A 15942-nucleotide genomic window follows, 5' to 3' on the forward strand; every position below is an offset into this window, starting at 1 on the left:
TGCATCATAACGGGCATTATTGAAAACAGCAGAGAGGTGGCGCACACCTCACTGCCGGTAGTAGTAAACATAGACGTCCCAGTTTAAGGATCCTCTGTCTGTATTTGAGCATTGAGCCTGACCCAGCATGCACCTGTTGCTCACACAGGAGGAGATTGGGGACATTTCATGTGGTGGTAGTGAAATTACTCAATTTTCAAAATGCGTCCTGCTCAGAAATTGCCACATGAGGTTGTTGAGTATCGTAAAAACCACTTGGAGGACTTGTATCAGGAGAGTGGGGTGACAGTTAGAGAATAATAATGATGCACCTCAGTGCGACGTGCATCAACAAACAGCTGCCGATGAAAACACTTGCGTATAATTTGACAAGTGCACACACTTATTATTTATCATCAAAACAAGAAGTTACTTTTCATTTTACCTTAGGAGACGTGTGCTTCTCGATGGGCTTTGCACTGCAGTGCTGATGGACTCAACTATACTGCCGACACTGACTTGCTTGTACAAGTTTATAAAGTTTAATTGAGTGACAGGTATAAAACAATTAAAAATTCTCCTTATATAGACAAGACGTGACATTTCAAACCAGGGACCAGGTCTGTTTCCTGTGCTGAAGTCTGGGGATCCATCAAACACTCCTTTCTTTAAAAACTCAGATTGTGGTAAAGTTTGTGTCGATTCTTAAAACTTCATTTGAATCCACACTGTGAGTCTTTGTGATGCACCTGAAGCAAATCCTGACCTTGAATACTTCTAATGACTGAAAACGGTCTGATCATTAGTGAATGTGATAGAAGTTCCACTCCAGCAGGTCACGAGTGAACTTTGACTGGATTCAAAGATAATGAGCTGATTTTAGTTTTTTCACTTCTCTTCTCTTTTGTGTTTCGACTAATGATTGTTTTTGTTTTTTTGTCTCACCAGTGAACCTGCTGGATTCCCGCTCGGTGATGGGAGACCTGCCATGGGTGGCCTACCCTAAGAATGGAGTAAGTATGAAAATTGCTCAGAAGTATAGAATTGTTTTAATGTGTTGTTTTTATTTAATTATGAAGTTGTCAATGTTTTAAGTGTCTTTGGTTTTAAGTGGTTTTGGAGGCAAATAGTTTCTCTTCTTTCCAGATATCTTGTCTTCATAGATTTATAAAAACCTTTAATTCTCCATATCACACAGAAATTCATGTTGTGCCGTTTAAATATCTTTTCAGCATTTTGGAAAAATTCATTAAACCCAGTTACACATGATGATCCAAACTATGGAGGGAACAAAAGATGCTGAACAATTCAATTTAACATATCTTATTTAAGTATTCTTTCCATCTTCAATGAACAGCTCCAGTGTGTGAGCACAGTTCTGGTGGTTTGAGCAGTAAACTCACTTTCTGGAGATGATGAGAGAAAAAACCTGCGACTTTCATGATTTCTACCTTTTGAAGTGCGGCTGCTTCACTTGTTTCATCAAGGTTAAAGGTCGTTTCATTTCCAAGAACGCTCAGTTCATTATCAGGCTAAATTGAATTCATGAATAAGACATCGGAAGTCACCGTGGAATATATTATTCTCCAGCCAGGAATTGAATTTCCATTTTTCCACGTATTCCCCGAGCGACGGCTAATTGGAGAACGACTCGCTGGAGTTGGGGAAAAAGTTATTTTCGTGCTCTTGTGAAATGTATTGCAATGAAAAAGAAGTTAAGTTTAAAGTAATTTAACAATCGAATCTGACGTTTGAAGAAGATACGTTGACTCCTAGGATTCCCGGCCATATCGTCGCCTGTCTTTGGAAAACGTAATTTCCCTCTAACCTCAAGGGGGCTTGACAGTGCGGCTCTTGTTTAGATTAAACAGGAATTAATTTATGTGTCCGTCTATCACGTTTGAAAATCCCTCATGTAGCCGCAACTCCCGTCGGCAAACACGCTGCAAATGTACACACGCCCGACCCGATAGTGCTGACCTCGGCGCTTTCTCATCTCCGGGTATTCACATCACGGCTCGCTCTGTGGCTGTTTCCCTCGATGGGAGAGATAGTGCTGACAAAAGCAGCCATGTGCACAATCATATTACTGAAGATGTGATTAAGGTGCGACAATGCATCTGCATAAATAAGTGCAGCGGTCGGGGGAGGCGGAGGGAGGAGGAGTAAATTAACAGCGGGGCTAAGACAATGCAGGGATCTAATTATGACATTCTCTCTCCGCGGCTGTGACGATCTGATTCAGCTCCACTTTATGTTGATTAAAATGATTTTTTTTTCCTTCTGTTTGACTTGTTGTCTGACACTGATTCGAAAGACGTGTCAGACAAAATGAATCTATTCCCTGTTTGGCATTTTAAATAACAGATGCTTTTTTTGTGTCTGTGTGAGTCGCCAATTATAATTCTTATCATGTGCACGTGCACCGTTGTACGACAATGCCCAATCTGCAGCTTTTGACACACACAGACACACACACACACACATGCGTTCACACTTGGCAGCAGCAGTCGACCGTGGTTAAATAAGATATTGAAGAGGCACAGAAGTGTTTTTTTCCACCATGTTACAGATGGTGTTCTTTTTTCATCCCTTATTTTTCGTCCCTTTCCTTCAATCTGCATCGCCGCCTCTCCTTTTATTCTTCACCTTTTTCTCTGCTTCATCCCTCCCTCCCTCTCTCACCCCCCCCCCCCCCCCCCCCCCAAACATTTATTTCACTCTACCCATCCCCATCTTCTTCCTGCCCCTGTCGTCTGCTTGTCGTTTTATCTCACCATCTCCCCTCCCACTCTTTTCTTGCTTTTCCATTTTCAAAGCCTCCATATGCTTCACGGGTTCTTGAGGCGTGTATTTAAAGACGAGGGGGGGGGGCGGGATGGTGTTAAAACGAGAGCTCTGGAAAAATCTTTGCAATTCGATGGATGAACTTCAATTGTTTGGACACACAACACCAACGCAACCCTAGTTTGAAGATGTTGATTATGAATGTTTTCTGTGAAAACGTTGTGTTCCAGGTCCGACTTCTTCTCTTTTTCGCATCAGCCCAATAGAAACTGAAAAGCTAAAGGTTTTTAAAATGTGCACTGTTTTGTAAAACGTGGCTCAAAGGCGAGAAACAGCCGCCAACACGAGAGCAAAGTAATCGATTCTGCCTTTATGTGTTCAATCGCTGCTTCTCCAGGCAGAGCGGCCGGTTCCGGAGCTCCCCTTCATCCACTGCCTCTCTGATTCCTCATGCTCACTTGACCACAGATGAGGCCAAACCGGCATCAAGGATGCTGAGCACACTGAAAAAAACGCTGTGCAGTGATCGGGCACAGATGCTCGTCGATGGCCCGCTGACGGCCAACAGTTGGCTTATTGTGTCAGGGCTCTGAACCACCCGTCCCTGATGAGGAAGAGGAGCGGCTATTGGAACAGTTCAGGGAGTGTTTGCTCAGAGATTTGTTGTGCAGCCGCTTAAACGGATTCCTCTCTGTTTCCCCCCCCCCGGCACATTACAGAACCCTGAAGGAGGGAAGACAAGGTATAAGAGAGGAGAAGGATGAGAGAAGGGTGGGGGTTAGAAAGAGGAAGTGAGACAGGAGGGAGGGACGGAGGAAAGGAACGGCGGGAGAAATCAGGGACAAGGGGGGGGGGGGGGGGGGGGGGGGGTGGCGGAGTCAGACGACAGAGGAGTGGGGGAGGTGGTCAGACAGTGTTTTCTGGGTTAGTCTTGAGATTGGATAATTGAAGCAGGAATGGAGGACACATGGAGGGAAGACGATGATAGACACGGCTGAAAATGAAATGAAATGAAAAGGCGGAGGAGTGCATTATGAAGGGAGGGGTGTTTGAGTGGATCAACTGGAGACAGAGGGGGGGGAAGAGGTGGGTGGGGGTGGTTCTTGTACGGGTGAGGCGTGAGAAGGACAGATCTATTAGGGTGTCATGATAGTCAGTGGGAGTCGGGGGGGGGGGGGGTAATAATAAGTTGCAGGCAGCTTTACGGACTCGCAGCCAGGAGGGCACTCGGCACAGCCACAGGGGGTCTGCTGACGGATGTGACACGTGAGCAGCACACACCCACACACTGAGGAGTCCACGAGACGCACACACTCTAATGAGGGACTAGAGTTATGCCTGAAGGGACTGCTCATGCAGAGAAGGGCGGAAGGTGGAGGAGAGACGAGGCAGATGAAACAGAGAGGTCAGGGCTGCACGGGGGGGGGGGGGTTGAAGGGACCGGAATTAAGAACGTCTCTTTATTGGGATCACTCTCCCAGTTGGCTTTTTTTTAATTAGTTTTACAATTAAGAGTAAATAAAGAAAATAAACTTTTATCGGCAACTTCTCATGCAGATTCTTTGGGTTTTCTGTGTCAATGTGTTGAGCACAAGGAATTTTACTTACTAGAGTGCGTACAGTGCATTCCTCCACCACGGCTCACGTCCTTTCTCTCAGTGTTAAAGAAAGTGAAATGTGTGTAATCCTGCAAACAGACAAACAGCAATAAAAGCATGACCTCCTCGGTGAAGGGAATTACATAAGTACCTGTAGGTCTAGATACCATGAGGGATAAGCGAGGGAAATGTCTGTTTCTTTGACCCTTTTAAGCAGAGGTTGTGTGAATCGCCGAGGTTTGTGCGCTGAAGATTATATTTTCCAAAAGATCACTCCACAGAATCATTAAGAGGCAAGAAGCAGATCTTCCACAAAGCCAACACGGGATCTGTAATTAGATTCTAGCCAGTGCACCGCTGAGCGCCTGTTTGTGTTTCTGCAGCGGCTCGTCTCTTTTCCGTGTGGGTGGTCCTGACCTTGTGGTGTTGGCGTGTTGCTCCCTGCACCCGAGCTTTGTGCTTGACCTCCGGGGGCCAAGCCCACCTTGTACCGTGGGCCGCCTCCTTCAAAGATCCCATGAAACGGGCACTTGAACTTCACAGAAAACTGCTGCCTCCTGGGAAGAAAAAAAAAGAACGTGCATGCTCTCATAGCGCTCAACAACCTACCACCAGTCTTTTTTACCCCCATAAAAGGCTTTTATATTCCAGATCCATCCTGTTTTTAATGCATCACATAAAGGAAGAAGAGGTATCATTTCATAGAGCTTGAGCCCTGCTAACCTTTTTATTTCAAATGTGTGTGTATGTGAACATTTCTCCGCTTGTTTTGTACCGGGTATTTATTTGGAGACTAATGGCTCATGTTAAATCATTGTTTGATGACTCAGTTTAAAAAGCTTCAGCGAGTGTCGAGCTCCATTTCCATTAGTAATAAAACACGAGTAATACAGAGGAGCTGCAGAGCGGCAAGATTTCCCAGCAGCAACAATGGCAAACGGCTCGTTCTCCACAGACACTGGAGCCATTTGATTCCAAAGCAAAACCAGAGAAGGTCATCTGTTCAACTCCCTGCTGGGATACCAATGGTGATTTTTTTTCTGTGTGTGAATGTTACTGTATGTATTTGTGTGTGTGTGTATGTGTGTTAAGCTTTGCAAAGCTCAGAGCAGGCTGGTGGATCTGTGTGATCTAACCAGTAAGAGGCTTAATGTCTGCACTGGGACTGACTGGCCTGAAGTCTGGGGGAGATAGGGGGCTCGATCACACACACAAGTTCACACAGACACACGCACAGACACACACACAGACACACGTATGTTTCTGCATCTATGCTTGTGGAGACCCTCATTAACCTAATGCATTTTACACTACCTGTTATTCAAAGTCCAACCTTGACTCTTAAGCCACGTCTGAGCCCCTCAAAGGAAAGTTGACATTCAAAATGTCTCCACTTTCCAGAAATATCCTCATTCTTGGTCTACAACTGATATTGGTAATCACAAAATGAGAATTACACACACAAACACACAGACACACAAAGGCATTGAGCATTCAACAACTCGCACGCTGTCTAATAGCACTTGACAAAGCCTGCGCTTATTCACAAATGGTTGAGAAACTGAGATAATTAAGCCCAAAACAAAAGAGAAACTAAAGAAGGGAGGGATGAAGAAGGGGAAAAAAAGACAGATGGTGAATAAGACAGTGAGAAGAGGCAGAAGAAGACAAAGACGGACGGTTGTACACAGCAGCCACAGCGAGGATTGATTAATATGGGCTATTAAGCTATAACACCAGATCATAGTCTGGTCCCTCTGGCCATATTATGGTGACATGATGAAGCGCCTGTATTAGCCATGGGAGAGTGCTAGTGATGCAGATAATAGCCACGTCCCAGGAGACCTGGAAAGGGAATTAATGCTGCTGTCTGACACACACACACACACACACATACACACACACACACACAGACACACACAGAGGCATGGTTGCAGACGCTCACATACACAATCTGACAGAATCATTTACATATATGCACAAACACTGAGGCAACACACACACACAACCTAATAGAGGTATGGTTTTACAGCACACACAGATGAACACACCTATAAGTGCACATTGAATCATTTTTCCTGCTGACGAGGACTCCGGCTCTCATTCACAGTAAATGCACATATACCACCGTAACCCCATCTAATTATTTTCTGTCTGTTACAGTAGGAGGAAATGAGGTGGAAGGGATGAGGATTATTCTATCTACACGCACACACACACACACACAAACACACACACACACACACACACACACACACACACACACACACACACACACACACACACAGGGCTCCTCTCTTGAACATTTCTCACCAGCGTTAAGCCGTTCAAAAATGCATTGCTGAGAGCATCATTTGAATTTCTATAACACTAGTGCAGTTTTGACTCTGGTACTGAAACTATTCATTTTGAATCCTCACTTTTAGGAATATAACAAAGTTTTTCTACAAAGCGCTTTATAACAGAAGGTATCAATTATTGTATCTAGTCAGTTGAGTTCAACTTTAAAGATTGGCATCTTACTACATTTTCTACCTTGTGCTTCCACTTCACTACAATTCAGATTGAAAATGTGTACTTTTACTCATTTGCCCATTAATGCAGATCCCCTCGTCCCTTCCACAAAACTGCGTGCATGCATACTGGGTCAGTCGTTTGTTAGTGGGCAGTTGAAAGCATCACTTCCTTGTACATTTTTTTTATTCTTTCCCATAAATCATCCCCAGCTCCCTCATATTTATCTTGTCCTGGGCAGGAACCATTGCACTAAACTCAATGTATGTAAAGTAGTTAAAAGCTCGCTCCGTTTGACCAGCTACAATAAAAACACTACCCGAGAAACATCCATCAATAAACCGGAGTTTTATACTCCCCCTGTTTCCCTCCTCTTCCTCCATTAATCTCCTCCTCTTCTCTGCCTCAGTGGGAGGAGATCGGCGAAGTGGACGAGGACTACGCCCCCATCCACACCTACCAAGTGTGCCGGGTGATGGAGCAGAACCAGAACAACTGGCTGCACACCAACTGGATCCTGACCGAGGGCGCCCAGCGGGTCTTCATCGAGCTCAAGTTCACCCTGAGGGACTGCAACAGCCTGCCCGGGGGGGTGGGCACCTGCAAGGAGACCTTCAACATGTACTACTACGAAACCAACGGGGACGAGGAGGAGATGGAGGAGGGGGAGATGAGGGACGGGACGGGCATGACGGAGGAGGAGGACCGGCTGATGAAGGAGAGCAGATACATCAAGATTGACACCATCGCCGCCGACGAGAGCTTCACGGAGCTGGACCTGGGGGACCGCGTGATGAAGCTCAACACCGAGGTGCGCGATCTGGGCCCCTTAACGCGGAAGGGCTTCTACCTGGCCTTTCAGGACCTGGGCGCCTGCATCGCCCTGGTGTCGGTGCGGGTGTTCTACAAGCGCTGCCCGTTTCTGGTGAAGAGTCTGGCCGAGTTCCCCGACACCATCCCGGGCTCGGAGGCCTCGCAGCTGGTGGAGGTCGTGGGCCGCTGCGTCAACAACTCCCTGCCTTTGTACGAGCCTCCCAGGATGCATTGCAGCACGGAGGGAGAGTGGCTGGTGCCTATTGGGAAGTGCGTGTGCCAGCCGGGGTTCGAGGAACTCAGCGGATCCTGTCAAGGTGAGGAGAGGATCACGCAAAAGTGGCAAAAAAAATAAAAAATCTGTTTTGGGATTTTCAAAATATGCCTGTTTTTGACTTTTCATACGCTTGACCTGTGTTTGCATTGTCGGTTTATTTTGGTGGAGGCGCACGTTGATGTGTGCGCCTCCTTTTGTTTCACCGTCCTCATCCTGTGTTTATTTTTATATCCGTGCACATGTTTGTTTTTAGTATTGTGTGCTCGAGTGTGTGCATGGATCTGTTTATTCTTTCTACCCAGAGTGTTTCTCTCGGTGTGCGACTGTGTGAGTGTGTGCGGGTGTGTTAGTGTGTGTGCAGGTTGTGTTTCTCCCCCAGCTTAGTGCAGGGTATTCCCCCGAGCCCCCGCAGCACTCTGCTGCTCTCATCCAGCCGCCGCTCTGCCGCGACTCGAAGCCCAAACATTCCCACCGCCGACCTTAACTGCCATTTCCACGGGCACCACGGGGCCTCTCTTCCTCCCTCTCTGTTGTTTCTCTCCTTCACTCCTCTCCAGTCCTCCTCTTCTGTGCTGTCTTTTAAATTACTCCATTTTCAGATTTCCATACGAGACACGTACTGGCGCGGCGGCGGCTCCGAGTGGCGTGGTGGAATTTCAGTTTATAAAAAAAAAGGGAGCCAAAGAGCTGTCATTGTAGCAGCATGGAGTTACATGGTACAGAAGATTGAAATGTGTGATTACCTGGTGGCTGTGGAGTGTTTTCTCTCTCCTGTGATTGTGCGAGTGTGCGTGTGGAGAATAGACGGAGAAGGGAATCTGAATTATAGAAACCCACTCCATAGCACAGAGCGACCCCCCCCCGTCTCCACACCTTCTACACTAGAACAGGTATTACGGCTGATGGCTTGAAACCGTGTCAAACGGGCCAAGCCTGAAATACTAATGCACCCCCGATAAACTGTATTATTCTGTGATACATAATTGGAAAGTGGTTTGAACATTAGAGAAATCTGTGTATACGGTGATGGTGGATTCAGGGAGCACTTACCAACACATTTAGATTTCTATTGAATAAATTTCTCTCTGTTAGGAACTAGTCTAATGAGTCTTTTAACAAAACCATCAGTTCATCGATCTGATAAATCCAGAAATCTGTCTGTCGGACTGTGGCTCTTATATCTTGGGAACTATTTGTCCTATTGGATTCACACTTGGCCTGTGTGTTGTTAAGGGCTCGGGGTTGTGCAGTGTGGAATCTAGTGGGATTTAGACCTAGCGCCAGGGACTCATCATCGTAAATGACATCGTTGATCTCGACATCGACACCTGATTCTCCAGATTCCGCAAAAACTGAGCTTTACTGAAGAGCTCTTCAGCCTCAGGGTTCCACAGACCGAGTCCTGCAGTCGGTCTTTACCTCTCACTGCTCAATTACCTCAGGTCACTTTCACCGTTTCAGAAAGAAAAGCTGCAAACCAGCATCAGCACAGACCCAGAAACTGTCCCATTCCAAACAGGCAGGTTTATACCAGACACTGAACCAGTAAGAAGCGAATGGTAAAAAAAAAAAAACCCTCCCTGTAACAAACCCTGGGTTCGCTTCACTTGACGTCTCTGTTGGGAGATCATTAGGAGAGAGATGTCAGTTTGCCACTGGCCTGACTGGAGTCAGACTGCAGGAGATCTGTTAGATCTGCTGCTGACAAGGATATAAAACATTCTGCTGTTGAATACCTGAGCTCAGTCGGTTCTGTATCAACAGAAAATACTTTTTGAGGATATCAGGCAGACGTGAGACCAGTGGATGAACGTGGTACTCGAAAAGGGAACGATCATGTGCCAGAGTACAGATGTGCGAACATCTGGCTAATGCTGTGATTACCGCTCATTAGCTCGCTGCCCAGTTGTAGCACAGCTAATTGTGCTTTTACAGACTTGACTGCTGCTTTTTGACTAATCTGGTCCGACCAGTCCGGTGAACTGGAGCCTGCTGGAGAGTTTAAGAGGTTTGTTCCATGAAGAGATGTAGTTTTAAAACATGTTGCTACAGGACATGCCTCTTTAATCATTACTGTCCATCACTTTGGTTCTGACAGAATAATTCAGCAGTTATCAGATAGATTTCCATGCCAATATTTACAGATATTGATCTTCAGCTGAGGACAACAACTACTGGATGGATCGTCATTGAATTTGAAACAGTTAATCTGCCTCAGGAGGAAAAAATATGTAGTTTTGTTCCATCATTTGGTAAAATGTATTTATTTGTCCAATACTTTGCTCTCTGGCTGAATACCAGCTGTACATTGTGCATTATGCTGATCAGCAAACTCAGAGAATGAAATGCACTAAAGACCATTTATAAGTTTCCCTTTTTATTGTGTTCAAAGTGTACAAACTGTCGCACAACGTGGTCAAAGAGACTCGCTGAGTGTGAAATAGAGAAGTGGTTTGTTACTGCACGGAGCTGCAGCGTGGACGGCAGCAAAGATTAAAAGATGGTTCCAGGAGACAATGAATAAAACAACCACAGTCTGTGCAGCTGAAGACTTGAGCTTTGAAGACGCTGCCAGAATCTACCATGCCCTTTGTGTGCTTATTCTCAAAGGGGTGATGACACTGGAACAGAATCTGACCCGACCATCATGTCTCACAAGAAGCCGACAGTCCAACATGGCCGACGTCCTCTTGTCCCCGTCCTGCTGCAGAGGAGCAAATCTCCAGCTTCGTAGCTTTGACTCGATTTTCATTTTAATGACACTCAGAGTAGTTTTGCATTCCAGGAAGATGAAGATGTGTGATATGCAAATTGTTGCACAAACAGTAATAAACACAGAAAGACAGATTTTTTTTTTTTTTTTTTTAATCATGCTCCCATGCACGGCAAAACGAGGTAAACATACTTAAGAGGGAGCTGTCGGAGTGGAGCTTAACTCCTCGCAATTAATGAAGCTACAGGATGATTCTTTTATTTCCTGCGGTTTCATATGCAGATGAGCCGGGTTTAAAGTGACAGCCTTTGAAAACGTCTACAGAGGGAAACATGGCAGGGCTTCCTCTCTGCCGGCTTTGTAACCATATGTGCACCCCCGCCTCAGCAAACAGCTTCTTCATGTGCGTTTCAGTCGCTCACCTTGGAGTGTGAAGTGTTGGATTTCCAGGGTTTGGAGCCGTCGGAGGAGGAGGAGGAGGAGGAGTCCCTGGAGTTCTGTGCTCACCGGCGTCTTTCATATGGGATGGTTCCTGGCTGAGGTTTCAGATGAGGGGGGGTTCTCACATCTGTTGGAAAACCTGTCCTGAATGAAGTGGTTTATTTGTTATTGGGTTGTTTATTCCTCTGTGAATGTCATCGTGTTTTTGAAAAGGACACAGCTGTTTAACAAATGGAGAGAATAGGTGATAACAAGAGATTTATTGACTGTTTGACCAAATCTACAGATACATGTTATTTAGAATATAGTTTATTGTTAAACTGTTCAAGTCAAGCTTCCATTACATTCCTTGTTGTCTCGTGTGTTCATACCTGACGTTCAATTTCACCCTGGATGATTCTCCTGTGCACACTCGTGATCACATCTGACTTCTAGCTCTAAATGCAAATGAACACCACCGCCATCTTTGTTCGTGTAAACCCAAATGATGTTTTTACCAAGTCTGAGTTTACAGATGTGTCCAAGTGGAATCTGGAGGGGCTGAATGAATGAATGAATGTGTGCAGCTATGAAGACAGATTGAATCTAATGTGGCCACATGCTTCCCAGACCACCTCCGAATGTTAGATCTCAACAAGACCTCCAGACGCAGTTGAGTGTGTTCAGACCTGAACTTGGCGCAGTCCACTTCTGATTGGTCCGCTCAGAACGGGGTCAGTTTTTACTCCCTTATATCAGCATCAGCTCCTATAAATCCATATCTGCTGAGCTCTCATAAAAAGGAGATTTTATTTGCTTGTTCAATAAATGATTTAAACGTTCTTGTCTTTATGTGGACTGTGAATCAGTGGGATGATAGTACTTTGTGTGTGTGTGTGTTAAGTGTGTAAGTGTGTGTGGATCCTGCCTGTATTGGCTGCGTGTGCTGCCTAGTAGAGCATGATTTAACAACCGCCTCTGTGAATGTAGGACAGCGCTCGTTATGGACACCTCTTCCTCCTCCTTTGTCTTTCTCCTCCCTCTCTTTCTGCTCTCCCCTCTCATCCACACATCGCTTCTTTTTCTCATTGTCTCCATCCTTTACTTTGTCTCTTTGTCAATACCTCTCTCTATTCCCCCGTGTTTTTTTTTTCTCTCTCTCGATCTCTCATTTTATCTTTCCTCGACTGCCTATCATCCATTGTCCTTCAGTCTCCCTTCCTCCTTCCCTTCGTCTTCATCGATGTCGGCTACGTTAGCACTCTCCTTCTTTTTCCAGCGCCTCACACTCCACTTCCCTCTCCTTTTTCCTCCTCAATCAACAATCCAGCTTTTTCTCTTACACACTCCCAGAGGTATATATATCTCGATTTAGGGAAAATCTTCAGCCACAGAACTGCATAGAAACATGTGCAAGGGAATGCACTGTAGAAAAGACTTCAGAGTTATTCACTGCTCTTTTCTGCTTGTTTTTTATTATCATTTAAAATTTCTGTAATATACATTAAAATGTCTGTTGCATTTCTCAGCCCAGCAGGTTAAAGATGCCTAGAGAGTCAATGTATTTACATCCAAAGTGATGCTGTCCTGTTGAAGCAGACATAATGTTGTGTCAGATGACGATCTAAGGATGCAACAGAATGTGTCTCGGTTAGATGTCGACTTTACAGCCGGGATAATTGGCGATCGCCGGCAGCACCGTCAGTCCATTCCAGACTGAAGAGGGGAGATGGATGAACAGATAGACGGGAGGATGGAGGGAGAGCAGAGAGGAGAATTGATGGCTAAACACGGCGACACGAGACAAATTGGAGATCTCACACTACGGGATGTGGGGCCGGGGAGACACCGAGATGGATGAGTGTTGTTTCAGGGGGCGATGGCGATAGAGGGAGGATAACGGAGGGACAGAAGTGGGCAGATGGATGGAGAGCGAGATGGGGAGGAGGACCGGGTAGTAGATTGAGTTCAGCCTCGCAGATGTGACTGAGGCTGAATGAGCACTTGGAGGAATGGAGGGATAATGGCGGAATGGAGGCAGTGAAATAATGTTTGAGTTGAGTGTTGGGTGTGTGGAGGAGTTGATGGGGCGGGGGGGGGGGGAGTGATGAGAAACCCAGTAAATGAGGTTTAGTCTGAAGCATGAGGAACGAGGTTTCAATTTTATGTTTTAAGGAGGATAGTTCTCAGTAGAGAGCTTCGTATTACTACTCAATACAAACAAAGGAGCTCTGAAAAAGAGCTAATAATGATAAAATTACAGATAATAATAATAACTTGAATACAGAAATAGTCCAAATGGCAGATAGGCATTTTAATATTTAATGTACCAAGCTCCACATGGAGCACACGACCTCTGGAGTGAACGATGCTCAGCGCCCGCTGCTCAGGCCCCTGGGGACACGTAGGTGGCGCTCAAGAGGAAGTGGTCTCAGATCTTATCTAGGTTTGTGTAACCAGGTGACGTGAAAACACATAAACAGGATCGCCCGCCACAGACAGAATATTTATGTTTGTGTAAATACACTTCACGACAAAGTAGTTGAATGGAATTTCAAGGTTGTATTCATGGAACGAGGGGGGGAATGTGTCTTTAATGGAATCAGGGCGTCTGAGTTGTGGAGACTGTTCCTCGAACGTCGGAATAATGACACGAGCCGAGTGGAACGTGGTAACGACAGTGAAAGAGCTAAGTGACATTCTGCAATGATGGAATAATGGAATAAAGGGCTGCATTCAGCGTCAGAATAATGAAATAAGAGCGAAATTGGATGTTGGAATGACAGGATAAGAGCTGGACGCCATGTTGGGAAATTGGTATAAAGGCTGAGAGGAATGTGGAGACTGACAGCTTTCAGGGAGGATTCAGACAAAAGACATGACAAGAGAAAAAAGAGTTGGAGGTAAAAAGATGGGCAGGGAAGTCGGGGAGGGGGGGAGGGTAAGAGAAGAAAGGAAAGAATGACAGAAGAGTACAAATGAAAATTAGGACGCCTGTGTGTGTGGAGAAGCTTGGGCTGATGGAGTGCTGCTCGATTGTGGAATAATAAAATCACAGAGCTCCTCGTTCATTCAGCGAGAGTCGTCTGAGTGTGTCGTGGGAAGAGCCGGCTCCCCCCCCCCCCCCCTGACAATACCCTGTGTCGGTGCCAGTGCTCCCCCGATGCTCCGCTGTGTTTGCCTGCCTGTCAGACGTCACTGCGGCATATGTCAAACTCGATCTGGTCACGGTGGAGCTGCCGCCGTCAGGAGCTGACTCACTGGCGTAGTAATGGGAGGAAGCTCTCCTCCTTCAGCCTCTGGGGGATTCTGGGATGGAGAGCGAGCGGCTCTCACTGGCAGCGCCGGCCTTGTGGTCGCCGGTTCTCTCCGAGGAGGGGATTACAGTCGCTTGCGTAACGCAGAGAGGAACAGATGATCACGCTGGCATCTGCCGACTTGATATGATCGCCACCGTGTGCTGATAAGGATCTGAGTTTTAACACCACTGTGGTCTCCTCCTTTATTCATTAGTTTATCAATGTGCACCCTGCATGTCCACTCTGATGTGGATGAGTGCAAAACATGGTCTTCTCATCTGTATGGGGATGGTTTATTATCTGCCAGGGACATAGATTCTTTAAAAAACAGATATATCGGCATTAGTGTCAACAAGGCCACAGTTGACTTTAGTTATTTATTGATATAACTTTTGACTCGTTGTTCTTAGACATAATTAGAAGAAATCATCTGTTACATATTCAAAAGCAAAATAAAATCTCAAATGTTTATTTACAAGTTTCAAAATATAGTTTTCTGATTTCACTAACAATATTCTCACCACACGTTATAGGAAGAGAAACTTTTTTCCATTTACTTAACTTTCGAAATAATCCGCCGACTTCAATTGTACAGAGGTGAGAGTAGAAAGGTCAGAGTTAACTCTCTGTGTCATGGAGACGGCACATTGAACAAATTCAAAAACTTCAGGAATCATTAAATCATGATGACATCATCATGGCCGCTTATATAAAAAAAAGTGTTAAATCTTTAAAATAGTTGTCCTGGATGTTCCTTAATTGAATTGCAAACTTTCTCCATTTTCAGATATTTATTCCTTCTGTATCCGTTTTAATGTCATTTTACCATTTCAGTTTTTAGTTCCCTGTACAAACCTAGAAGATCTGTCACCTCTGAATCTCTCCGGAGACATTTTGGTGAACGATGGCTCAGGAAGCCCGGGTTCCATCATCTCCTGAAATATGAATCGACTGGATTTATCCATTCATCTTTTCAGATCTTGTTCAATTGGAAACGGCTGTGGGTGGTTTCGTCTCTCTCTCTCTCTCTACCCCCCCACCTCTCTCTCACTCCGCTCTCTCCCTCCCTGCATCTTTCTCTCCTCCCCCTCTCCATCACCCCATCATCTCAACGTGGTGATGCTGTCATGACAACTAAAGTGCTTCCTGAGTGCTTGTTGGGTAAACTGACTTTCCCCCGAAGTGCTCCCTCCATTTTACCCTCCTCGCTGCTAATGTGCCCACACAGTCACGTGATAGCTCTCTATCCTTGTGAGGACCAGGACCTTAGTGGTCAGAGTCCAGACCTTAACCATCAACACTACATTAATTATCCCTTCTATTGCCTTTAAACTGAATTTAAATCTGACCCTAAAAACCAAGTGTTAAACCACACACCCCTGTTTGAAGAAGTGGGACCCTGCCACAATGTCCTTACAGGGATACAAGGACACACACACAGACATACACACACACACCCAGAGACGCACAAAACCATGTAGCTGGTGAAATATTCATAGAATGTTTCCTTCAGCAGAGGCGGCTCCTTTCCATGAAAGCCTG

The 15942-nt window shown here is 45.6% G+C and overlaps 1 protein-coding gene across 2 annotated transcripts in view; it reads left to right on the top strand.

The window, feature by feature from the left end:
- Positions 1-932: 932 nt before the first annotated feature.
- LOC128425292 (ephrin type-A receptor 5) overlaps positions 933-15942 on the top strand; it is a 46501-nt gene continuing 31491 nt past the window's right edge. Inside the window, exons 1-2 of one of the 2 annotated variants that reach the window (XM_053411841.1) lie at positions 933-992; positions 7288-8008. In XM_053411841.1, coding sequence (XP_053267816.1) covers positions 954-992; positions 7288-8008 — 760 coding nt within the window. In that variant the 5' untranslated portion in view covers positions 933-953. The remainder of the gene's footprint in view (positions 993-7287; positions 8009-15942) is intronic. The other variant, XM_053411840.1, reaches the window with a different exon arrangement.

This window comes from Pleuronectes platessa, chromosome 19 (assembly GCF_947347685.1).
Source record: "Pleuronectes platessa chromosome 19, fPlePla1.1, whole genome shotgun sequence".
In the NCBI taxonomy this organism is placed as follows: Eukaryota; Metazoa; Chordata; class Actinopteri; order Pleuronectiformes; family Pleuronectidae; genus Pleuronectes; species Pleuronectes platessa.